Source organism: Delphinus delphis, chromosome 19 (genome assembly GCF_949987515.2).
Source record: "Delphinus delphis chromosome 19, mDelDel1.2, whole genome shotgun sequence".
Lineage (NCBI taxonomy): Eukaryota > Metazoa > Chordata > Mammalia > Artiodactyla > Delphinidae > Delphinus > Delphinus delphis.
The window spans coordinates 56777351-56804277 of NC_082701.1; the positions used below are offsets into that span (position 1 = coordinate 56777351).

The 26927-nt window shown below is 43.2% G+C and overlaps 1 protein-coding gene across 1 annotated transcript in view; it reads right to left on the minus strand.

Annotated features, from left to right (window-relative positions):
- Nucleotides 1–442: 442 nt before the first annotated feature.
- FBXW10B (F-box and WD repeat domain containing 10B) overlaps nt 443–26927 on the minus strand; it is a 34926-nt gene continuing 8441 nt past the window's right edge. Inside the window, exons 7-14 of the mRNA XM_059996655.1 lie at nt 25509–25709; nt 18876–18997; nt 15056–15204; nt 13925–14067; nt 6395–6553; nt 4487–4752; nt 3606–3755; nt 443–1304 (exon numbers count right to left, since the gene is read on the minus strand). Of these exons, the coding sequence (XP_059852638.1) occupies nt 484–1304; nt 3606–3755; nt 4487–4752; nt 6395–6553; nt 13925–14067; nt 15056–15204; nt 18876–18997; nt 25509–25709 (2011 nt within the window). The 3' untranslated portion in view covers nt 443–483. The remainder of the gene's footprint in view (nt 1305–3605; nt 3756–4486; nt 4753–6394; nt 6554–13924; nt 14068–15055; nt 15205–18875; nt 18998–25508; nt 25710–26927) is intronic.

A 26927-nucleotide genomic window follows, 5' to 3' on the forward strand; every position in this document is an offset into this window, starting at 1 on the left:
TGAATGTGCCTAATTCTCTTCCATAGGAGTTAGCCCTGAGGAGGAAAAATGCAATTTGAGCGCTTCTCCTTTTAGATTCTTAATTGAACTCATTGAGCTTCATCAGGCTTCCATACGAAAATACCAGGGAACTCCAGTGCATTATTCTGATATAATCCCATCAGTTCATTTGCTAGAAGAAACGACAGCCCTAAATTGGTAGCCATGAGTGGTATTAAACTTCCAACATCTCCCATCAATGAAACAGGGCTTCCATGCCTCTCACTGAATGGTTTTCGGTGGTACTACAGATGCCAATCACCCCCAGCCTCTCTCTGTTTTCTTACTTTGATAAATATCAGTTCTTTGGCTTATAGGAAAATAATTAAAGAGTCCCCATGTTAATTGCCAGGGAGCAGTTGAAAACAAACAAAAAGAGGCCGAACACCAACATCCACTTGGTTTTTTGTTTATTATAAAACGCTGTAATTTCCCAAGGCTGGTTCAGATAAATACGTTTTGCCCAAGTTCAGGGGCTGCTGTTTTTCCTTGCTTCATGAAATTATCAATGGGCAGGCCTTTGATCTTCCTGACCCAGGCAGCTCTGCTGGCTTTTTCCGGATCAACCCCTCCAGCCGGCTTTATGGCCTGAAACTCCTTCATCTTGGCCTCCTCGTACTCTTTCTCCTCCTTCACAGTCAGCAGCATGAACTCCGTGTTCACTCTGAAGGGGTCGAGGGCCGTGTAGAAGCGGGGCCAATCTCTCTTGGCAGCCTGGGCCGTCGTGCCCATCGGCGGAGCCAGCACGCGGTTTGGTTGGATGACCTGTGTGCTGGTTAAGGGGCTGAAGCTGCGCACTGCCCCATCAGTTGAACTGGTTGGCGGGTCTTCAGCCTTTAAGCTGCCAGAGAACCTGGGGCAGATAAGCACCGGCTGGGGGATGGCAGACTGGACTCTGGGGCTGTGCACAGAGTTCTTCAGGTTAAGCTGAAGCTTCTGGATTTCAAGGGGAATACTGGTTTGTTTCACGTCTATGGGAGGGTTGCTCAATCTCAACCGATCGACTGCATGTTGGACCGATCGTCCCTTCAAACTCAGGACCTTCCTTGGGTATGAAATGGAAGGTCCCCAGGCATCGATGACCTGGGTTTGGGGCCTCCGGGGATAGGCAAACTCCCCAGAATTATGGGCTTTCTGCAGGGCATTCACAGTCAGGAGGAACTGGTCAGGTGACATAGGGATGCACCAGGACTTCTTCTTTGAGCAATTGATCAAGTCTCCCAAAGTTCCCAGTTGTCCTTGTTTTGGTATTTTCTCCACATCATCTGCTTTTTAAAAAAAAGAAAAGAAAAACAAACCAGTGTTCCATGAAAACCATTAAGTACTTACGTATGAAAGTTAAATCCATTCCAACTGCTATTCAGACTATGGTCTTTGTTGCCCAATGGACGTGCTGCCATCATGTGAGCAAAGATCCTCTATGAGACGAGAAATTACAAAATATTTAACACACGTTTTTAACAAATATGCTAGTACTTGTGTACAAGTGTGTATGAACCTCTAGATACGCATATTTTGGAAGGAACATATGTAATGCCTGTGCTCCACAAGTTCCTGAAACTTCCCTGTGGGAAGGACCTTCACACCCCATTTATAGCCTTACAGAGTTTCAGTAACACACCTATATTTTTAAATAAAACCTGGATGGCAAAGCTTGATTTCCACTTTATTCATCAAATTTGACTCCAAATGATCTTTGGATGTTTCTCAAAATCAAAACTGCCTTCAAAAAACATGCCACCCCTGCAAAACTGAAACTATCAAATGGCCAAAAGCAGTTCCTGAACAGGAGTCCCCTAAATGTTTTGAACATTTCGTAGGTCCAAAAGCCACTGACAAGGACAAGAGATTCATTCTGGCACGCTACTTTAGGGTCAAGGCCTCCAAGATGCCTAAGGCCCTTGAGTTAGCAACGATGTCTTCACAGGTGAGCAAATTTACTATGTCTCTCATTTGGGCTTTTGAATCCCTGCAATACCTCACAGACACACTGAAAACGTTATCCTCCTTTTACAAAAGGCATAACTGAACCATGAAAAGGAGAAGGCATTTGTCTAGTCTGACCTAGCAAGTAAAATCTGCACCTCAAACTGCACCAATAAAACTAGCAAAGAAAATGCAACAGGGTACTGATTTCACAATTTTATAACAGTGTATAATTTTCCTTGACCAAGTAGGTCTTATCTAAATGAAATTAAGATGTCAAAGTCTTCCCCGTGCTTCGTCCAATTCCAGAATACACCACTCTGTGTGTGTGAGAGAGAGACAAAACACAGTTTTTCTCCTTCTATTAAAAGGAATTGTGATGGGCTCATTGTTCAGTAACTTGTCTTTTTTTCATATAATAATATATTATGGATCTCTTTCCAAGTCAAAAATGGGGCTCCATGGGCTTCCCTGGTGGCGCAGTGGTTGAGAGTCCGCCTGCCGATGCAGGGGACACGGGTTCGTGCCCCGGTCCGGGAAGGTCCCACGTGCCGCGGAGCGGCTGGGCGCGTGAGCCATGGCCGCCGAGCCTGCGCGTCCGGAGCCTGTGCTCCGCAGCGGGAGCGGCCACGACAGTGAGAGGCCCGCGTACCGCAAAAAAAAAGAAAAATGGGGCTCGTCATCCATTTTTAGCTGTTGTATAAAATGCCTTTGTCATAGTATGGCTTTGTCATCACCTACTTACTTAGTCTGTGAGTGATCAACCTTAAAGAAATGCAAAGAGCATCTTTACTTATCATATGAGCAAAATGACGGTGGACACCCAGTGTTGGCTTGGGAGCAGTGGGAGCTCTCATGCATTGCTGGTGGGAGTGAAAAGTGACACAGCAGTTTTTAAAGACAACTATGGCGATCTCCTTCTAGCTTTTAAAATGCAATCATCCTCGTGGCTCAGCGATGCCACGCCTAGGACTTTACCCCGCAGGTATAGCTATACAGGTACACAGAGACAGGTATATGCAAGGATGCCCATTGTTATTACAGACCTCACAAAACTCAATTGTTTTACCCTCACCTTGAAGCTAGTCTCTGCAGGGAGTCTGATTCAAAGAAACACTATTATATTAGCCAAAAATATTTGAAAGGCCTTTTAAATCTTTACCAGAGTCTCTCAAAAACAACAAAGGGACACCTGATTCATGGTAACTCTTCTCCAAAGCCCCTCCCCGCCTATCTCCCTGACCCCCTTATCTCACATGTAGAGCACCCCCCAATCCAGCTCCTCCCCCGTGAAACCCCCTAAAATGCCTCTGCAATCAGCCCCACTGCCTCTTCTCCCTTCCGCTGTGCCCATTACTCAGATTGATGACACAACAGTCCAAGAAGTAAGGAGGCTGACTGTGAGCCCAAAACCAGAGGCTCAGCTCTGAGAAAGGCGCTCGCTCTGTGTGGCCTCAAGTCAGTAAGGGGACGATTAGGGAAAACCCACCACTCTTAGGAGAAGCTGGGCATTTTATCCATTCAGAATGCAAGCAAACTGATTGATCAACCTGCTGAAAAATCAGACTGAACAAAGAAAGAGAGAGAGAGAGAGAGAGAGAGATTGACTCTTGCCACATGAATTCAGAATAAAGGATCACCGCTCTTCTTATCTCCGGCGAGGGGTTTTGCTTCCAAACTCTCTTGCTCGGTGCCCGTGCCATTTGCTTCCCTAGAAGTCGGTCTCTTCCTGCCATCTCTTCGGGGTGACTTTGGCTTTCCTTGACTTCGAGGTGCCTCCGTTAACACTCCTAAATTAAGGTTGAGGAGGAAACTGTAGTAATTATGTGATTCAATTTGGTATGAATACTGGGGGCGTAGCTGATAATTCAACTGATTTTCACCCAAATGATCACTTTACTGTTTGTTGCTTCCTGTTGTCCCATGAAACTAGGCAATCACCTGGAGCCGAAGGTCCATCTAGATCACCTCCTGACGCCCCCCTCCTACCCCTGTTTCCTACTGATTATCAAGCTTTATGCATTATCTGAAATTCTCGGTCCTCTGTCCTAACTGACCGTTTGTGGTGTAATACTCTTGGAGGTGATCTATTGATCTAGTATTTTCCAGGTACGCATGTTACCAGTCAGAGGTCTACAGAGAATACGTTCCGCAGAGGACGTTTTTCTGCAGTACAATATATCTTGTCTGTGTCCTAAGGAAATAATCATGTACTATATGCTTGGATCAGGGGCAAGGGGGAAGATGCTGGCTGTCTGGTTTTTGTTTTAATGGCAAGTATGAAGGGCTAGTGTCATCTACTGCAGAAAGATTCTAATAAGTCTGAAAACTTAGGCCTTGAAAATCAGGAGATCCCCTTGAGCTGGCTAACAAATTGTCACATCAAAGAGAATGACATACAGGTTGGGATTTATATCATCAAGAAACCATTGACCAAAATATTCCACAGAGAAACTGGTCCTGGAAGCCCCTCACCTGCTCCCCTGGGTACCACTGGGGCTGCCTGGGATTCGGTTCTTACCTGTAGGTAACCTGGATGCCCTCAGGAGAACTGGGGACCTGTGAGATTTGCTGAACAGGGACTCCTGGGCCGTGTGTTTGCTACGTATGGATTCCTGAGGGCTGTGAATCTGAGTGCTCGACTTGGAGAGAACTTCTGCGAGGCCGTTTTCTTCCCTGTCATCCTCTTTGTCCGTCTTCTTTTGTTTGGCCCGTTCCAGGGAGTACTGCCACTTGATATTCTCGAACTGGAACATGAGGATGTTGCTCTCCGTGTTGATCACCATCCTGGAACCAAAGCAACAGGGTTGCCCACAAAAGGAGTGTGGAGGCTGCCACTGCCCGGCTTCCAAATATGCATTTGGACTACTGTCCCATCCGATCCTGAGGCCAAGGGATCAGTGCCCGGGAAATGACCGCACAGACAGGGTGGTGTAGGTTGTTGCAGGGTCTACGGGCGGAGAAAGGTGGCAGGCTGTGCAGCAAGGGTCGTTAGCTCTGTAGCCGTTTTCTTTAGAAATTAGATGTGAACAAGGCACACACGTCCTGATTACTTCGCTTCTCGGATTACAATATTTTTTAATGAATTTCCATTCCTGGAGTGAGTGCCAAGAGCCTGGGGTGCCCGAGTCAGAAGGCTTAGCTACTCTGCACGCAGATGTCTTCAAGTTCACTCCTTTTTTCTTAAGCACAGCATCCAAATGCCATGGCTCTACTGCCGTGATGGGATGGGGAAAACTCTAATGGGGGAGGCCTTCAAGCCCTCGCTGACCCTCCAGCCCCACCCCCTTCAAGCCATCGCTCTGGGTGTCTGCGCACGCTCTACGTTCAGACAGAACATTTGTACTTTGTAAAGCAGGCGGATTTCTGTCTTCCCTAATCCCCACTCTCATGCCACTAGAGAAAAAAAGGGTTCTAAACCCGGGGTCCCCACCATCGCCTGCTACCCACCCACTGTTCCTGGGGTTCACAGCGGTTACAGGGCATTGCTTTCCCTCCCCCACCTCTGCTCCTAGGTCTCCCATAACCATAAACAAGAAATGGAAATGCTATGTGCGGGCTCCTTTCTGCGCCAAAAGCCTGCGATTTTAAGACTTGTCACTGTTAGCGTAAACTCTCCCTAAAAGGGACCCGTTATGGTTGGAAGCACTGGAAGGGAACTTGGGGAATCGTTCCAACTAGGAATCTCTTTCAGACATATTTTTGCTCAAGCTGACGTCTCTCTTCGGATGTCATGATTAAGAAAAGGTCAAAGGTGACCTTTTTTTATAGGCTTCTGACTTCGTAACTGAAAACCATTAGTATACTAGCACCCCCTTGCTTTAAGCAAGGAGGACTAATCATTAGGAGGAAGGCAATGTGGTTCGAAGCGATTAAGTGATGTCTTAAGGGAGGCTGTGATAGAATTTAAAAGTTAAGTCTAGTTGGGTATTTTCACATAATATCACCCTGAACCTAGCGTCTAACGACACAGTATTATATACAACTAGTGTCGTCATGGTTCTGCTTTCTGTAAACTCATCTGCTCAGTTCTGCCCCACTGGACACTGGGCCGCCTGCCAATGCCACTCCCGCCCTCCTGCACGTCACTCTGCATCAGAAGCGAGACACAGAGAGCTGGGAAGCTCTCGGGCTGGACGTGGGATCAGGGGCTGCAGGCTGGCAGAACCTCGGTCCCCACGGCAGAGCTGTATCGAGCCCATTGCGTGACTGGATCAGACACCCAGAACGAATGAAGAGTAGTGTGGTCCCTGATTGCTAAGTTCTGTGTGAAGTCCCATGAGTCCCCCATGAGCCTATGACTGCAGCCAAGACTGGAGGGGAGCACGGCCCACTCTCTCCTGCTGCCAGCAAATCCGGGGCCGGTGTCCCATAGGAGGAAAAATAATCATCCAAACAGAAATGCTCAGGGCTCTGACCTACCACCCACCTGTTGCCCTGAATAAAGAAGGACAGCACAGGATAACCTCTGCCATTGGCTTTCATCACCTTCAGACAGTTCCCATTTAGGAAATTGTAAATGCGGATCTTGCCATCTGCACAGGCACTGATGACCCGGAGGAAGAGAAGGGCCACGTGGAGAACCTCCCTGGAAGGGAACAGAGCAATGGGCAGTACCCACCTTCTGGCAAACTGTGTGGGTGTGTCTGGAGTTGGGGCATTTTGGGTACTGTTGGGAGGCAGGGGTCGTGACTGTCCTTGAAACGATGTTTGCCATCATTTTATGATTCTGGATGTAAACCATTAACCCTCAAGACACAGATGGAATCTCCCACCCTATTGTGTTATTTTTCCTGCAATCTGGTCACAGTGCCACAAGGCGGCAAAACAAAAAAGCTTAAGTCACAGATTCTTTTTTTTTTTTTGATCTGATACAGAGATGACCATGCTTCTCTCTTACAATTTGATTCCTAGCTAATACTTCTCATGCTGAGAAGTATTTAACGTTTTGAATCTTTCTAAAAGTAGCACTGTTATATAAAGAAAGAAAGAAAAAACAAGGGAAAATGATCATCTTTATAAGAAGCAAAAACCTGGTATTTGAGCAGTTTCTTTTGGTTCTTAAATTAGTGGCTTTAATTCTTTCAGTGAAACATCCTTAAGGAAAATTGTACCCAGGGGTGAGATTTTGGAGCTCCCTTTTGTGACAACCAGCAGGAAAAGAGAGGGGATCAGGAGAAGACTTAGGTAGATGCCTCCAACAAAATTCTCCCTACAACAGCTGGCTCCAACTTGGGCTCCAGGTAAGTTGGAGTATTCAATTCTGAGAAGTGTAATTACCCCATTGCTGTTAATGCTACTGAAAAACGGACCTTGATGCCACCAGTGCCACCAATTTCTTAGATCTTATATGTAAAGCAGATCCATCAATCCCTGCCATCTCTACCCATCCAAGTCCAATCCATTGATCCCTGCCATCTCTACCCATCCAAGTCCAATCCATTGATCCCTGCCATCTCTACCCATCCAGGTCCATCCATGGCCTTGCTCATGTGCTACCTTCTCCATAAAACCATCCCTTACCTTCATTCTCCTCTCATTCCACTCACATACACAAACTTCGGGTATATTGTCAGAACCTCTTGGGCACAGTCCACATCTTGTCCATCTTTGCACACCCAGCACAGTGCCTAGCCCCATAGCAGGCCCTCAATAAATACTTGTTAGAAAAGTGAATGTCGACTCACGTTTCAGTGTATGATTGTTGCTACAATACGTTAAAAGAATGACATCCACCCCACACCATTTGGCCTTGGTCAGATCCCAGAGCCAATATTAAGACTTTTCAAGGCCCCAGCAACTAACAAAACAGAAATAGCAAAGACCTTGAAAGACAGGAGATATTCAGAAAGCTGCAAAGACGCCAATGTGGTTTGAATCCCACCTCACATGATGAATGGATGGATAGATAGATAGATCAATCTAAGGTATAAAACAAGTATAAGAAAGTCCAACAAAGTTCCAGTTTTTTCTTAAGATGGAAATACAATAACTATATTGATGCACCTCGGTCCACCTGTGGGGGAATCCAGCACTAGGAGAGATGCCTCGTGATAGAAGGGTTGCCTCTTTGTGTATCTCTTTGGATCTTGCTGAGCTAAGACTACACTTCTCATGGGTTCCTGTGACATTTGGTGGTTCAACCTATACCATTATAGCCTGGTGATTAAAAGCACAGGCTTTGGGATCAGAAAACCTGGGATCAAAACCTGATCCTACCTTTTATTGAATATATAACCTTGAGAAAATAACTTAACCTCTCAGTTTTCAGTTTTCTATTGCATGAAAAGGGGAAACTGCCTCAGAGGATTGCTGTCAGGATTAAATCAATCAAGGTATTTTAAAAACTTAGCCCATACCTGACACAAGAGCGGTTTTCATGGTCCTGACATAACCCAGTCTCCTTTCAGGTTTATCTCTGTTCTAAAAATAAGTCATTTGTCTCCTTCTTTGTTCCTCTTTTATCAAAAGAGACTGCAGAGGGTGATGTCAGTGAAAATGGTGGAGGAAGGAACTCCAAAATTCCATCCTTCCATAAAAGCAACGAAGAAACTGGCAAAAACTGTCAGAATCAACTATTTGGAACTCTGGAAAATAACCAAAGGCTTGCAGCAACCCAGGGAGCACTTAGACAAGAAAATGATCTTAGTCTCAGTAGGAACAGTGGTCTTTGTGGCATGTTAACTTACCCTAGTCCAATCCCAACTCCCCAGCCCAGTGGCAGCCATGAAAACGTCAATAACAGCCTGCATTCCTGGTACTGGAGGAAACAGAACAGACCTCATTCACAATGAATTATCTGCCCTGTCTGGTGGCTTCCTGGGAGACTGGCTCAAAAAACTTGTCATTATTTCATCTTACCAGGAACTTACCCAGTGCTAAAACTACTACCTGGGGAGGGCAGGGGTGGGGGGAATGTTTCGTCTAAAACATAGGCAAATATTTTAGTCATGGTTGCCTAAGGCAATAGATATCTGCTGGGGCAAACAATACACTAACCAAGAAGCTTTGGAGGGAAAACTGGGGAATGAAATGTCTGTAAGGGCTGTGAAAAGCTCAGATGTATTTCTGGGACTCTATCTGGCCACATACACGCCCAGGGCTGTGCACATGCTTGGGGGAGACTTGAAAAAGCCCTAAGCTCTCACTCTTGAATGACCTTGATGGTCTGCACAAGCAGGAAATGAGGGCTAAGGCAGAGTCGTAAACTGTCTGGCTGAGTGTTGAAGGCTTCCCTCAACAGGCACACAGAGCCCCTTGGCAAAGAATGGGGGGTATTTTGTTTCCAGGTGTTCCAATAAATCTCTTTCCAGTCATGAGCACACCACCAAGGTAATAAAAGAGACTTCAGTGGCCAAACAAGACAAAGAATACAGACTCACTAAACAAACAAACAATAAAAACTACAACAAACAACTAGAAAAATAAAAAGAAAGAAAGAAACCCTGGGCATGGGGGAGAATTTGATTTCCCGAGTTGTCATATTAAAATATTCAGAATGTACAGCTTTCAGCAAAAAAGTTGTAAAGTGTAAAAAGACACTAGAGGGTATGGCCCATAAACAAGGAAAAAAGTAATCGATAAAAACTGTGCATAAGGAAGCCCAATGGTTGCACTTTCTAGACAAAGACTTTAAATCATCTATTTTAAATGTGTTCAAAGAGCTAAGGAAAACCATGCCCACAAAACTAAAGGAATGTATAAGAATGGTGTCTCACCAAATAAAGAATATCAATAAAGAATTAGAAATTATAAAAGAATCCAAACAGAAATTCTGGAGTTGAAAAACTATACTAACTGAAATGAAAATTCACTAGAGGGGCTGAACAGAAGATTCAAGCAGGCAGAAGAAGGAAAGCATTTGAAGAGAGGTCAATTGAGACTATATAGTCTAAAGAACAGAAAGAAAGGAGAATGAAGAAAAATGAACAGAACCTCCGAAGTCTGTGTGACATCATCAAACATCAACATATGCATAACAGGATTCCCAGAAAAAGAGGAGAGAAAGGAGCAGAAAGAATATTTGAATAATGGCCAGAAACTTTCCAAACATGATGAAAAACATTAATCTACACATTCCAGAACCTCAACTCTAACTAGGATAGCCTCAAAAAGATCCACACCTAGACATATTATAATCAAACTGTAAGCAGTAAGAGAAGGGCAGCTCATAACATAAAAAGGATCCTCAATAACATTAATAACTGACTTCTCATCAGAAACCATGGAAGCTAGAAGGCAATAGAATGACCTACTCAAAGTGCTGAAAGGGTAAAAAAATAACTGTAAACCCAGTATTCTATATCCATCAAAACCATTCTCAAAAATGGAGAAATTAAGAAATTCCGAAATAAACAAAAACTGAAAGTTCATCACTAGCAGACCTACCTACTAAGAAATGGTACATGGAGTCCTTCAGGTTGAACTGAAGGGACACTAGACAGTAATTCAAATCCACATGAAGAAATAAAGAGCATCAGTAAAGGTAACTATCAATACAACTACCTAGGAAAATCTAAAACAGAGCATAAATGTATTTTTTAATTTATAACTCTTTTTTTCATCTCATTTAAAAGACAACTGCATAAAACAATAATTATAAGTCTATGATAATGGACACACAGGATATAAAGACTTAATTTGTTTACAAAAAGAGTATAAAGAGGGGGGAAAAGGAGTTGTATAGGAGCAGTTTTTGTATACTATTGAAATTAAGTTGATATTAATGTGAACTACATAAATGAAGACATTCATTGTAATCCCCTGGGCAACGACTAAGAAAATAATTCAAAAATATAGAGGAAAAAAATGACAAGGGAATTAAAATGGCACACTAGAAAATATCCAAATATTCACTTAATATCCAAAAAGACCATAATAGAAGACTTGAGAAACAAAAAAATACAAAAGATTATCTAGAAAATAGCAAAATGGTAGCGTTAAGTCCATTCTATACTTAATGTAAATGGGCTAACTCTTCAATTAAAAGGCAGACATTGGAAAAAGGATTAAAAATGTGATCCAACAATATGCTGTCTACAAGAGACTCAATTGTAGATTCAAAGACACAAATAAAGGTGGAAGAATGGAAAAAGATACTCCATACCAAAGAAGCTCCAGAGTAGCTAGACTAATATCATACAAAATAGACTTTTAGACAAAATTGCTAATGGAGACCAAAAAAGAACATTATATAATGATAAAAGGGTGAACTTACCAAGCAGATATAACAATTATAAATGCATCTTCACCTAAGAGCCCCAAAATATGCTATGCAAAACTCACAGAATTAAAGGGAGAAATAGAAAACTCAATAATCATAGAGGGAGACTTCAATGCAACACTTTAAAAAATGGATAGAACAGAAAATCAGCAAGAAAACACAAGCCATAAACAACATTATAAACTATATGTAGACCTAACACCCATATACTGAGCATTCCACCAACAACAGCATACACATTCATACCAGTGCACATGAAGCATTCTCCAGGGTGGACCATACATTAGGCCATAAAATGTGTCAGTAAATTTTGAAAGATGGAAATTATATAAAGTATGTTCTCCAACTGCAATGAAATTAAATTAGAAATGAGTAACAGAAGGAAATTTGGGGAATTCATAAATATGTATGGAAATTAAACAACATGCTCTTAAATAACCGCTGGGGGAAAGAAGAATTTAGAAAGGAAATTAGAAAATACTTTGAGATAAATTAAAATAAAAACACGACATATCAAAACTTATGGGATGCAGCCTATAGCAGTGTTCAGAGGGAAATTTATAGCAGTAAATACTCACATTTCTCCAATCAATAACCTAACCTTTCACCTTAAGAAACTAAAAAAAAGGGTCAAACTAAACCCAAAGCAAGCAGAAGGAAGGAAAATATAGAGCAGAAATCAATGAAAAGAGAATTGAAAAACAATAGAGAAAATTAATAAAACGAAAAGTTTGTTCTTTGAAAAGATCAACAAACCTTTAGCTAGAAATTGTCAAATCTTTGCTTAGACTGACCAATAAAATAAGAAATAAAAGTCAAATTACTAAAATCAGAAATGAAACAGAGGACATTACTACTGACTAATGGAAATATTCTGTAATTAGATAGTGGTAATGGTTGCACAACATTATGGATATACTAAAAACCACTGAATTGTATGCTACAAAATGGTAAGTTTTATGTAATGTGAATTATATCTTAATTTTAAAATTGCAAAAAAAAATTAGTACAATACTAGCTATGGAAAAGACATTAAAGAATAAGGGGTTTTTAAAAAAAGACACTCCAGGGTACAGAAGCTTTTCTAAGGATCATCATTTTTGTCAGCCCTACTTTGCATCCTCTAATTTCATTCCTCATAACCATTCTCTCCTACACTGTATACAGAATCTTAATTTTGGATAAAAAAAAATGTTGGACCAAGAGAACAGAAAGGAGCCCTCTTTCTCTGGTCCTTCTTCCATGAAGGACAGAGAGCAAATATATGTTTTTTCATCCATGTCATATTCTAAAGATGGGTATCAGTGCATCATTAGAACCCTCCAGGAAGGCAATCTGTCAAATTAGTCCTCATTATCAATCAGTTGGAAATATTTATTAAGCACTTACATATACACAGCACTACTACAGATGAGTGGGAGAAAGGTCCCTAAAAATGAGAACATTGACAATGTCCTCCAGGTGTGCTGTAACTGTCTAGGGATTTGCTGTAACTGTGCAAGGCATCAAGAGCCAATGTGAATGGTATGTTGGGCTGTCATTCGACGGATGGTCTAAGGTCTCATAGCTGAGGAAGAGTGGGAGGCTCATAGATTGATGAAATGTTGAACATACTGCTGAGTTTGCTGGGAACAATTATTTTCCAGTAAGTAAACTAAATCTTACTGAATCATGCTTGGAAGGTTTTAAAAACGCAGAGTTACAATTTTCAGGTGACATCACAAAGTTTGAGTCCCTCCTTGAGGTCAGGTTTTGACAATCCAGATGATATGCTGAGAAGCTTCCTGATAATCACCCAAGGGTTGGGTAAATCACTGAACACTGGCCTTTCCTGACACCCACCTGTCAACAACGCAGTCATACACGCCAGAGAGAGAACATACACATAAACGCCCATATCCCCCTCCACCGCCCACAAAGCCAGTCTGCCTGTTCAAGAGGTTCCTGTGAGGGTACAAGGAAATATAGGGCCATATTTCACTAAATAACTATCCCGTGATAGATCCTCCTGGAAGGCCCATTTACTCTTTCAATCGATTGGGACAGTACTTAGTTTCCTGGTATTTCTTATAATGCACTCAGGGGAAGAAGCATTATTCATGCAGTACAGAAGGGGCATAGAGCAGCCTGTAAAACCCATGACTGTGGCAGAACCATTAACTGACCACAATCCCCTTCCAAATAAGCTTAGATGTGACCTCAGAGTACTTCCTAACTGGCTCCAAGCAGCCACCATCACTAAACTGGGATTGGAAGTGCACAATGAAATCCATTTGCTGTCCTGGAATAGAATCAAGCCCACAGGCTTTAAGGGAGCTCCTTCTTTAAGCCCTTGGTTATTTTTAAACCTTTGGCACTTGGATAATTTTAAGCTTTTGTGAACACGCAATTCCAAGATTTTAAGCTTAGTGGGGCTGGCATTATTTGGGGGACAGTTCTGCCAATATTCCTAGGTTTGGTAGGTAACAGATACAAATTTATCCCATGTGCCGTAAGTGTAAAGTTCCAATAACCTCTCAAAATCCACATTTAGTATTATTTCTTAAGAGAAATAAGGGAGGACAGGAGAGGGGGTGGTCGTAGTGGACGACACGCAGAAGAAGAGGGAGCAGAGACGGACGAGGAGCAGAGGCAACAGGTGGTCAGCAGAGGGGACCGATCTGCCGAAGAGCGAAGTCTGGGCTCTGGCAGGAAACAGCGGGGCAGGAGCTGGGTTCCGGTTTCCTTGGCACCTACTTTGGATGCTTGAAGGCCATGAGGCACCGCTCGTACTTTCCCACCATGCTCCAGGCCATCACCAGGCCGTCAGCGCTTCCTGACAGGAGATGCCACTGGTCGAAGCACAGACACTTCACAGCTCCCTCATGGCCGTTGAGTGTCTGCAAGAAAAGATGCCTCTGTTTTCAGCCCGTCTTCAACTCAGACTGTGACTCCTCAAAGGCCAGAGCTGGAGGCTTCTCGAGATGAATCCCAAAGCCACGCTCCACCAATCCGTGGCCACCACCACTTAGCATTTATCTGAGCTGACCGCGCCTTGGCTCTGATGAGGCCAGCGGACTCCATGCCCCCCCACTCTCCGGAGCTCTCTCCCGAGTTAAGGAGGAAGGTGAGCAGGGCGAGGCCTTGCTCCCGGCGGGTCTGCGGCGGGGCAGGCCCCACCTTTCTAGAGTGCCAGAGAGGGCCACGATTCACCTTCCTCTGCTGCCAGAAGGGCAAGGCTCAGGTGTTCCGTCCCCAGCTCCTTGCCAGGACCCGGAGGCAGCTGGGCTTCTCTGTGCCTGCAACTGCTGGGCAGACCACAGTGACGACACCGCTGGTGGCAAGAGCCTGCCAGCCAGGTCAGTGTTTCTCACTGTGATCCTGTGTCCCGGCACAAATGACATCTCCCCACCGCCCACCAGGGCCAGGGGGCTTCCAATCCAGCGAGAACGCTTTCTGTGTGTGAACAATCACTTTCTAGACAGCCAATGTTCTCTTCTCCTGAGAGGAAGGAGGAAAACAGTTGTGGCTTTGTTCATCCTATGCCCCACACCAGAATCAGGCTGGAATGTTCCAGAAGAGGAGAAGGCACTTTACTCGTGCTGCTGTTAAAAGACCCCGAGACCACGTACCATGCGGAGTCAGAATGCAGCCTCCGCCGCCGCCACCCACCCATGACGAGGCGGCTCACGCGGGCCTTGACCTTCTACTGGCTCAGAATGGCCCATTCTTGGGGGGCCTTCCCCTCCCCCTTTTCAGGACCACCCTCTTTAGGTGACTGCCACTCAACTGCTCTAGGGCAGTCTGGGGAGCTACCTGGAGGGGGACTGCCAGTGTCCTCCAGCCCCTCACCCCCAGTGCCCCGACCCCCCCGTCCCCACCCCTCACCTTTACCAGCTGGGCTGTGATGACGTGCCACACTTTGACCAGCCCTTTCTCACAGCTGCTCACGATGTACGTGTCATTGATCCTGGTGGCCAGGATGGGGTTTTTGTGTTTAAAGGTCTTCAGGCACTTTCCTGTCTCTATATCCCACTCTGAAAGGGAGGGAGAGAGAGGGGTAGGTGCACGGAGAGGGTGGCAGTGGAGCTCCACATCCCATCGCAGAAGCTAAGACCAGCCGAGCCCATTGTGTCAGACCCTGCAAGGCTTCACCTGGCCTGGCAGCTCCAGAGGCTGACCCACACTCCATGTACCTGCAACCCAGCGCTCCCTGAACACAGCCCTTAGGAGAGCCAGCAGCGCATGGACCTTGGCTCTGACCCTGGAACTTAGCCTCGGGGTCCGAGAGGTGGACAGCTCATCTCTGATAAGCCTCCTCAGCTCTAATAAGCCTGAAAAATGCTTCCTATGGAGTGGATTTCAGGAAAATCGTGGGAGATGTTCATGTCCTCGTTCCTCCCGCATGCTGTCCTCCTGACCCCCACCTTCTATCCCCCAAAGGAAAGAAAGCTGTCTCTCCTCATTTACATTTTAAAATAGTTCTGAATCTGACTTTTGGATTGATTTTACTTTTGCGAGACTGTCACAGCTCAGGGCAGGTCTACTGCTGCTGCTACACAGACGGCGTCAGAGCCACTGTACCCCACACTGTAAGTGTTGGGTGGGTCTGTGTCCCTGGGTGGGTGGGAGAGCTGAGCTTAAAGGAAGAAGCTGAAAGCAGGCACCACGATTTCAGGGGGGTGAGGGCGTTAAAGCCCCCGAAGAACCTTCCTCCTCGGGTAACAGAACGCGTACGCTAGGACCGGAGAGTAACCATAGCTGGCATCCACGCTGCGCTGGCTGTGAGCCAGACGCCACTCAAAGTGCCTGACAGGCATTAACTCATCTTCACAAGGCAGAGCGATTACTATGCCTCACTGTACGGGTGGGGAAACTGAGGCCCAGAGAGGTTCTGTAACCTGCTCAAGGTCACACAGGCGGTGAGCAGATTGAGCTGCGATTCAAACCCAGGGAGTCTGGGTCCACAGGCCACGCTCCTAACCACTAACCAGAACTATGTGAATACACTTCTCTACACTTGTTTTTAAATATATATTGGCCCTTTTATCAAATGAGGAGTGGGAAAATTGAAAGATGAATTAAAGGAGTTATTGGTAAGGTGTCCTGACTTAAAGAATTTTTAAAGTGTGGGGGGGTACCCTTCAGGTCTCTAATTGTCTCCTTTTTGTTCTATTTTGGTAACCCAGGAAGGTGGGAAGAGCCCAAGCAGGCTGGCTGGTAGCTGGGGCCAGGATTAGGGTGGAGTGACAGATCTTCGAATACTTTTTTCATTGTGTATTTTGCACGTTAATTTTGACTTTTAAAGTATTGCATTAAAATAACCATCTTGATCACTGAGGTTTTTTTCTGTCCCCTTAAATTTTGCACCAGAGGTGAGGGCCTAACTCCGCTTGCCCTATAGCCCTGCTGGCAGCCCACAGGACCCTCTCAGGTGAGTGGAAGGTCACGTCCACCCTTCCATCTTCAGAGCCTCATCCTTCATTCTTTCTGTTCCACCCCTCAAAGCAATCACGGCAATGAGACGCTCAGTCAGTTGGGGAGGGCAAAGAGGTAGGGAGTAAGGCTTCCCAGGCAGCTCTGAGCATCCGTGTGTGTCCCACCAGCCCACTGTCCCTTTCCCGTCACTTTCCTCCGCCCACACCTAACATGCTGTGGGTTCCTGAGGCCCTGGCTTCTCTTCTCTTTCACTCTTTCCTCCCGCTCTGCGAAGGAAATCCCACCCACATCCGGGGCTTCCCCCTTTCACTGTTACTTGGTAACCACCAAGCTGACCCATCTGGGGCTGCATCCACCTCCTGCTGCCCTCCCCCGGATGTCCGCGGTAATCCCACGCTCAACGTGTTAGCTTCCTATTGCTGTTGTAACAGATTACCACCCGCTCCGTGTCTGAAAACAACAAATGGATTATCTTACAGACGTTCGGCATGGCTTCGCAAGGCTGAAATCAAGGCGTCAGCAGGGCTGTGTGCATGTATGGAGGCTCTGGGGGGTGGGCGGGAAGGAACCCATTTCCTTGCCTTTTCCACCTTCTAGGGTCACCCACATTCCGTGGCTCACGACCCCCTTCCTCCATCTCCAAAGCCAGCAACACTGTATCTCTCTGACCACTCTTCATAGTCATGACTCCCTTTGATCACAGGTAAGAAAATGTCTGTTTTTATAGATCCACGTGATCACCCATGGGCCCACACCAACAACCCGGGAGCGTCTCCCCATTTTAAGGTCCTTAACTTCAGTACCTCTGCAAAGTCCCTTCTGCCATGCGAGGCACAAGATGACACAGACGCCGGTGTCTGGGATTAGAACGTGACCATCTCTGGTCGGCCATCCTCCTGCTTGCCACACTCAACGTGTCCAAAATGGAAGCCTTCACCCCCTCCTGCTTCCCTCCCCCACCCGACTCTTCCTCTGAAGCCCCGTTTCCATCAGCGGTACTTCCAGATACCCAGAGGCCTGCGTTATAAAGTCTGGCCTCACCCTTTGCCCTCCTCTCTCCCTTTTCATCTCCAGCTAGTGTTGAAGTCCCGCCAGTTCTCCTTCTAGAAGTCTCCCTTCTCTTTGTACCATCTCGTGTAAACTCGCATCCATCTGTTGTCTTCACACTTGCCTGTTCTCGGATATTCTGAAGACATCACAGGTTCTCTAGACTGAGTAAGTCCCTTAACTTGCCCCCTGTCCCCCGGAGTCACCACCTCTCCAAATCCTTCTTCCACGATATCACCAGATCAATCTTTCTCGAATACACATTTCATCATATCAATCCTCAGCTTAAAACGCATCTACCGGCCCCCACGTCTTATAGAATAAAGTTCAATTTCCAACCACGACGCAGAAGGCCCTTGACTATCTGGCCCCAGACAAACGTATCCGCCTGATCTCCAACACCACACGCTGCAGCCCAGCTGTACAGAGCAAAGGGAAATTCCCCAAATTCTTCATGTTTTTCAATATTCTGTGATTTGCCTGAGGTGTTCCTTCTGCTTGGAATGCTCTACACTCTCCCTCTGCGTGTAGAACTACTCCTCAAGATCACACTCAAAAAGCACCCTGCCTGCAGTGCTTTCCCTTTTACCCTTATATCTACGGTCCCTTAGTACCCCACAAGCTCATTGGAGCACACGTTTTAGAGCCAGACAGCCCTGGGTTCAAATCCCCACCCGACTACTTAGCTTTGATTTGGGGCAAGTTGTTTTTCTGAGTTGTGGATTCCTTATCTGCATCCATCCCATAGGATTCTTTTTTTTTCTCTCTCCCTCTTTTTATTCTCTTCTTTTTAAAATTGATTGTAATTTAAAATTACAGTCAACCCATAGGATTCTTGTGAGAGTTAAATAAGATAATGTATGCAAAGCACCTATCACAGTGCCTGTCTCAAGGTTAGTACTCAATGAATGGCAACTGTTATCATTCACATATTTACTATAATCCCCCATTATATATTTCTAAGTGTGTGTCCATTAGAAGACCATGAGACTCTTGGGGAAATAAAAAGCCACGTCGGAAGGGCCATATCATAAGCGCTTTTTTCCTTGCCGTCTAGCACAGCACCTGGCATTCAATCAATAGTTGTTCAGTGAATGGGTCAATGGATACATGGACGGTTGAAAGGATAAACGACCGCCCGTAGAAATGAGCAAAACAAGTCCTTTGGCAACCCATGGATTTGGGGAAACTTCTTAGAGAGGTGGAGGTGTTTCTTTCTCACCTTTTACCTGGCAATCGCTTGCTCCAGATGCGAGCTTGTTCTTCCACACATCCATGCAACTGATAGTCCCCTGGTGGCCATTGAAGATGCGTTTGCAAGCCCCACTCTTCAGATCCCAGTATCTGCAGGAATCAGGCCAAAAATAATAATAATAATAAGTTTTTGAGATTTTCTGAGGGCCCAAGGGATCAGACGGTATAGAGTTCAATAGGGAGTTGGAAGGCAGCAGAGTTTTATGACCAAGGCCTGGATCTGAATCCCAGTTGCAGGGCCTATTAGCTGTAACTTTGGGAAGGTTACTTAATTTCTGAGTAAGCTCCATTTCCCCATTGATAAAATGGAGATGATAATAATAGTAGTTACCTCACAGGGTTTTTGGGAAGAATTAAATACACTAACATAGTGACTGTCAACCGGGGTGATTTATACCCCCAGGGGTGATTTCCATCCCCTGTGACAATGTCTGCAGGCATTTTTGGTTGTCACAAGTTGGTAGGGAGGTGCTATTGGTATCTAGCATGCAAGGTCCAAGGACGCTGCTAAACATCCTACAATTCACAGGATGACCCCCCACAGGGAGAGTTTTCCAGCCCCAAATGTCAATGCTTCTGAGGTTGAGAAACTCTGCAATAATGCATGTAACACTAGAACAATGAGCAGTGAGTAGAAAATAATTGATAACTGTTAGCTCGTATTAGGTGGAAGGGTCCCTAGAATGGTCACCAGGCTCAGAATCCGTGGCACTGATTCAGTGGTAGAGCTGACCTTCAAACAAGAACAACACAACAATTGACCCAGAGCCACTAGAATATTTTATGTGCATTTCTAAAGCATATCTAAGAGATAACGTGGGAACGCCTATGAGTCACACTGTTTTTTTGTTTGTTTGTTTTTGTCTGTTTTTTGGCCACGCAGCTTGTGGGTTCTTAGTTCCCTGACCAGGGACTGAACCGGTGCCCTTGGCAGTGAAAGCACAGAGTCCTAATCCCTGGACCGAAAGGTAATTCCCAGAGTCACACTGTTTTTTAATACGCAAACCTGCCTGAGGTTTCTCAACTATCATTAATACTGACTTCCACTTCAGCCAAATGCCTTTATGACAGTACAAAGTATCAATATAATGTCAAGATGGTGGGCTCCGGAGCCAGGCTGCCTGAGGTCCAATCCCAGGTCCATCACTTACTAGCTGTGTGATCTCGAATAAGTTACTGAATCACTCTGTACCTCAGTTTCGTCATCTGTAAATTGGGGATAATAATGGTACTTACCTCATAGTTATTATGAGACTTGGCACATAATAAATGATTAGTAAATGGTTTTTTTGGTTCTGTTTTTCTTTAGATTTGTTAGGCTTTTCCTTCTAATATTCCTAAAGGTCCTATGGCTTTACCTGCTCGTCAGAGCCTGCTCCGCACCCACAGTGCGTTCAACAATGTCCCACTGGTCTGAAAAAAAAGCATTTTTTTTTAAATTTCTTTTTGGCTGTGTTGGGTCTTCGTTGCTGCACGTAGGCTTTCTCTAGTTGTGGCGAGCAGGGGCTACTCTTCGTTGTGGTGCGCAGGCTTCTCATTGCAGTGGCTTCTCTTGTTGCAGAGTACGGGCTCTAGGCCTGCGGGCTTCAGTAGTTGTGGCACGTGGGCTCAGCAGTTGTGGCTCATGGGCTGTAGAACGCAGGCTCAGTAGTTGTGGCGCACAGGCTTAGTTGCTCTGCGGCATTTGCGATCTTCATGGACCAGGGCTCGAACCTATGTCCCCTGCATTGGCAGGCGGATTCTTAACCACTGTGCCACCAGGGAAGTCCCAAAAAGCATGTTTTGAACTTCTGTTTCTAGCAACATGGCCAACCACATGTCCAGGTTGTCTTCGTAATTTATGCAGAAAAGGTATTGATATTTGAGAAACACTTTCAGAAAAATAGGAATGGAAGGGACTTCCTTGCCTTAGCAAACTTATAAAAGAAAGTCATAACGGCAAACATTATGCTTAATGGAGAAAAAACAGATGTACTCCCTTCAAAAAGGGGAAAAAGATAAAGATGGCTTTCACAGCTACTGCTTAACTGTAAGGCCAAGGCAAAGTTAGAATGAAAGAAAAAGAAAAAAGTGTAAGTTTCAGAAAAGAAGATAATATATTGCCATTATTTCAGTTGACGAGATCATCTACATGGAAAAACCAAACCAACATACATACTTTGAGGTTAGCAAGAGAGGTTAGCAAGGTTGCTGGATACAAGATCCACCTATAAAAATCAATACCATTTCTCAATACCAGCAATAACCAACTTTAAAATATAAATGAAAATAAGATACCACTCAAAATAGCAACAAAATTATAAAGTTTACAAGTATTAAATAAGACTACACAAGACTTTTATAAAGAAAAAGTTTTAAGTTCTAAGAAAGAACAAAGAAATGAATGTGTTGCCCAAATTGTTTATAAATTCAATGCAACTCCAATTGAAAGTCTAGTTAGATTTTTCAAGTCAGTAAACTTACCCTAAAAACTCAAAAAATATATACCGTAGCTAAGTTATATAAAAAAAAGGAAAGTGAAATGTAAAACTTGCCCCACCATCACATATGAAAGCATCAAAAATAACAAAAACAACTTAAAAAAATCTTTAAAACAAAACAAAACAGGGTAGTCCCAATCAGAATCCTAGCAAGTTATTTTGCGGATATTGAAAACTCATTCTAAAGTTTATAGGAAGAGGCATGAGACCCAGAATTGCCAAAACAATATTGAAGGAGGGGAATAATGTTGGAGAACTGACACTACCTGACTTCAAGACTCACTACAAAGCTATAGTACTTAAGACAGTGTGGTATTGGTGAAAGGATAGACAAATAGATCAATGGAACAGAACAGAGAACCCGGAAACAGACCCATGTAAGTACAGTCAACTGATTGCAAAGGTAATACAATGGAGCAAAGAGAGTCTATCCAACAAATGGTTCTGGAACAACTGGACGTCCACATGAAAAAAAAAAAAAGAAGAAGAAGAAGAAAAAAAAAGAATTTAGCCACAGACCTTACATCCTTCACAAAATTTAACTCAAAATGGATCACGGACTTAAACATAAAACACAAAACTATAATATTCTTAGATGATAACATAGAAGAAAACCATGACCTTGGGTATGGCAATGACTTTTAGATACAACACCAAAGGCATGACCCATGAAAGAAAGAATTGATAGACTGGACTCCATTAAAATTTAAAATAGCTACTCTGCAAAAGATAATGTCAAGAAAATTAGAAGACAAGGCACAGACTGGAAGAAAATATTTGCAAAGGACACATGTGATAAAGGACTATTATCCAAAATACACAAAGAACTCTCAGAACTCAACAAAAAGAAAACAAACAACCAAAACAAAAACTAGGCAGAAGAGCTAAATAGACATTTCTCCAAAGAAGACATACAAATGGCCAACAGGCACATGAAAAGATGCTCAACATCGCTAGTTATTAGAGAAATGCAAATCAAAACCACAATCAGGTATCACCTCACACCAGTCAGAATGGCCATCATCAAAAAGTCTACAAGTAATAAATGCTGGAGAGGGTGTGGAGGACAGGGAACCTGCCTACACTGCACTTTTCCACAGTGCAGCCACTATGGAAAACAGTATGGAAGTTCCTTTAAAAAAGCTAAAAATATGGGCTTCCCTGGTGGCGCAGTGGTTGAGAGTCCGCCTGCCAATGCAGGGGACATGGGTTCGTGCCCTGGTCCGGGAAGATCCCACGTGCCACGGAGCGGCTGGGCCCGTGAGCCATGGCTGCTGAGCCTGCGCGTCCGGAGCCTGTGCTCCGCAACGGGAGAGGCCACAACAGTGAGAGGCCCGCGTACCGCAAAAAAACAAAACAAAACAAAACAAAACCTAAAAATAGAGCTACCATAGAATCCAACAACCCCGCTCCTGGGCATATATCTGGAAAAAATGAAAACTCTAATTCGAAAAGATACATGCACCCCAATGTTCATAGCAACACTATTTACAATTGCCAAGTCATGGAAACAACCTAAGTGCCCATCAACAGACAACTGGCTTAAGATGATGTGGTATATATATATATACAATGGACTATTACTCAGCCATGAGAAAGAACAAAATATTGCCATTTGCAGCAACATGGATGGACCTAGAGAATGTACTTAGTGAAGTAAGTCAGATGGAGAAAGACAAATATTATATCACTTACATGTGGACTCTAGAAAATAATAAAAATGAATCTATATACAAAACAGAAACAGACACACAGACATAGAAAACAAACTTATGGTTACCAAAGGGAAAAGGGAGGGTGGGAGGGATAATTTAGGAGGATGGGGCTAACAGATTCAAAGTACTATACATAAACTACATATACAACAAGGATTTACCGTATAGCACAGGGAACTATATTCAATATCTTGTAATAACCTATAATGGAAAATAATCTGAAATATATATATATGTATGTATTTCAGCTTACCGTACACCTGAAACTAACACAATATTGTAAATCAAATATACGTCAATTTTTTTTAATGGGCCAAAGATCTTAACAGACATCTCACCAAAGAAGACATCCCCAAAAGATACTCCACGTCTCAGGTCATCAGGGAAATGCAAAAAAAATAACAAGACACCACTACACACCTATCTGAATGGCCAAAATCCAGCACACTGACAACACCAAATGCTGGTGAGGATGTGAAGGAACAGGAACTCTCATTGATTGTTGGTGGAAATGCAAAATGATGCGGCCACGTTGGAAGACAGTTGGAGGTTTCTTACAAAATTAAACATACTTTACCGTGTGATCCAGCAATTGTTCTCCTTGATATTTACCCTAAGAATCTGAAAACTTATGTCCACACAAAAAACTTGTAAATGGATATTTATAGCACCTTTACTCATAACAGCCAAAACTTAGAAGCAACCAAGATGTCCTTCAGTAGATGAATGAATAAATAAACTGTGGTCCATCCGGAAAGTGGAATATTATTCAGCCTAAGGAAGAAATGAGCTATCAAGCTATGAAAGGACCCAGAGGAGCCTTAAATGCATATGACTAAGTGAAAGAAGCCAATCTGAAAAAGCTACGTATTGTATAATTCCAACTATATGACGTTTTGGAAAAGGGAAAATTATGGAGCCAGTGAAAAGATCTATGGTTGTCAGGGGTTAGGGGGAAGCATGAATAGGCAGAGCATAGAGGATTTTTAGGGCAATGAAAATACTCTGTATGATACTATAATGATGAATACACGTCACTATATATTTGTCCAAATTCACAGAATGTACACCACCAGCCATGAACCTTAAGGTATATTATGGACTTTAGGTGATTATGATGTGTCAGTGAAGGTTCATCAAATGTAACAAATGTACTGCTCTGATGGGGTATCTTGAGAATGGGGCAAAGGGTATATGGGAAACCTTTGCACCTTCCTCTCAATTTTGCTGTGACTCTAAAACTGCTCTATAAAAACTATCTTTTTTAAAAAGGCGGTTTTGATGCAAGAACAGAAAAACAAGCCAACAATACTGTATTGTACGTTTGAAAGTTGCTGAGAGAGTAGATCTTGAAAGTTCTCATCACAAGAAAAAAAACTGTCACTATGTGTAGTGATGGATATAACTAAATTCACTGTGGTAATCATTTTGCAATACATGCATATATCAAATCATTATACCGTACACCTAAAACTAACACTTTATGTCAATTATACCTCAATAAAAAATTTAAAAACTCATGCACATGGGTACCAGGAGACACATCCAGGAATGTCTGTGGCAGTTCTCTTTGAAAGAATAAAGAACTATAAACAATGCAAATATCCACCAACAGAAGAGTACATAAACGAGCTATGATGTATTCATCTAATAAAATACTGTATCTCAGTGAAAATAAATTAATTACTGCTACCTACATCCTACAAATGAACCTCAAAATCACAGTTCAGTGCAAGAATCAAGTACAGATGAACTTTTAAGATACAATTCCATTTATGTTAAGTTCAAGAATGGACAAAAGTAACTAATATATCGGCGTATATATAAATAAGTAGCAAAACTATAAAGAAATACAAGGGAATAATTAGTATAAAATTCAGGATAACATTACCTCTGGTTGGGAGGAAGAAAGAAGGAATAAGAGAAAGGCACATAGGGGATTTAGGGAATGGTAACACCCTATTTCCTCGCCTGAGTAATGAGCACATGGGTGTTCATTATATTGTTTAAAAATATACATATATATATATATATATATATATATATATTTAACACTATTTGGTTTCCATACCCACAAAAAACTACTTTCCCCTGAAGAAATCTATAAAAATATATATAAATTATGCCTTCACCTAATAATGCTAAAGAAAATACTTTTTGAGTCACAGCCTTCAGCTAGAAAATAGATCTGATAATTGCTATACATCTATCTCACCCAAAGTTTAAACAATATACAAATTTTTGGTTTTTATCTTGCCAAAAAAAAAAAGTGGGTTATTCTAAAAGTCAGTGTAATTTAGGATAACTTTTGCATAAATACAAAAAGGTAAAAGCATGCATGCTCTTTCCACAAACTGCATTTAGGCCTCAGCAGGCTGGGGACCACAGCTTTCTTGGACCACTTACCTGATACTCAGGTCGTAACTCCCGCTCAGGAGAAAGTTTTCCTCCTCACACAAGAAGAGGGTACGGACACTCCCAGTGTGGCCTCGGAACTTGACAGGTATCTGTTTTATCTGTACGATGTCCAGAAGCTGGATCTTCCGATTGGATGACACAGCTAACAAATGTCCCCCAGAATAGTGGACGATTCTGTTTCGGTCCCACCTGAGTTGCCAGAAAAAGGATGATCCGTGGAAAGAAGAGTTAGTGTCCTTCCTAGAACTCACTTAGCACAGTGCCTTTCACCTGCAGCAATACTATAATGGAAAATACAGGGCCTTCCAACAAGGGATATAGCAGAAGGCAAGGCCTAATGTTAATGGTTCCTGATGGATCCCCACCTCACACCATAACAAAAATCCATTTCAAACAGATTTAAAACCTAAACACAAAAGGCAAAACTATTTTAATAATTTCTGCTAATGTATGATAAATCATCAAGACACAGAACAGAGCATGCAGCATTTCCCACCTTATTTGACCACGGAAACCTTTTTTCATGGAAAACCTCAGAGGAACACACTTGGGAAGCCCTGTACCCACTGCATGTCCCATTGTTGGTTTTTTGCTGTTTTCCTTTTTTCCCTTAACCAATATCCAGTGAGCATATATTAGGGGCAAAGTCCTGGGATAATAGGTGCTAATGGGAAATACAAAGATAGATGAATAAGATATGAATGGACCTTGCCCTCAATGAGCTTACAGTCTAACAAAACAGGGTGAGTTGAATTAATTTTCCAATCATAAGATTATTAGCAAATAGGTAAAATATGAGCAGGATGACCAAATAATTTATTGTCCAAACTGAGTTTTTTTATTGTGAAAGGGGACACTATTGTTAATTATTTGAGGACCACAGAGTAAAATCGAATTGTTTCAGTAAACAGGGATATAAAGTCACTCTAAATATGAGAAGCAATTCCTGACGTTTTTGTCCTCATTCCATTTGTCCTATCTAGAGTTCAACCAGTCACCTTCTCTTCTAAAGAGCACGTATCACCATACTATCTATAAAATCTCAGCTCTGCCTTTTCCCATCTGCTCTGTCTTCCCCCTACTGGCTGGTCAAGAAGCAATGTTAGTAAGGTTCACAGACAAAAATAGAACAATGATGGTCTTCACAGAACTTTATGAGTAAAGAGTGAAGTCCTAGGTCTAAAGTATGGAAGAAAGTTGCCTATTAAAGGGTCTTCTTACGGCATATTCAAACGATGCCACACTAGGTAGTTATCATAAATACCATTTTCATGTTTAACATGGAAAGACATTCACAGTACCTTGCCAGAGTGAGTTACAGAACTATGTATAGCATAGCCCCCTTTCTACTTAAAATACGTATTTATAGAGGCAAAGAAAAAGTTCTAGGGTAGACATCGATATGAA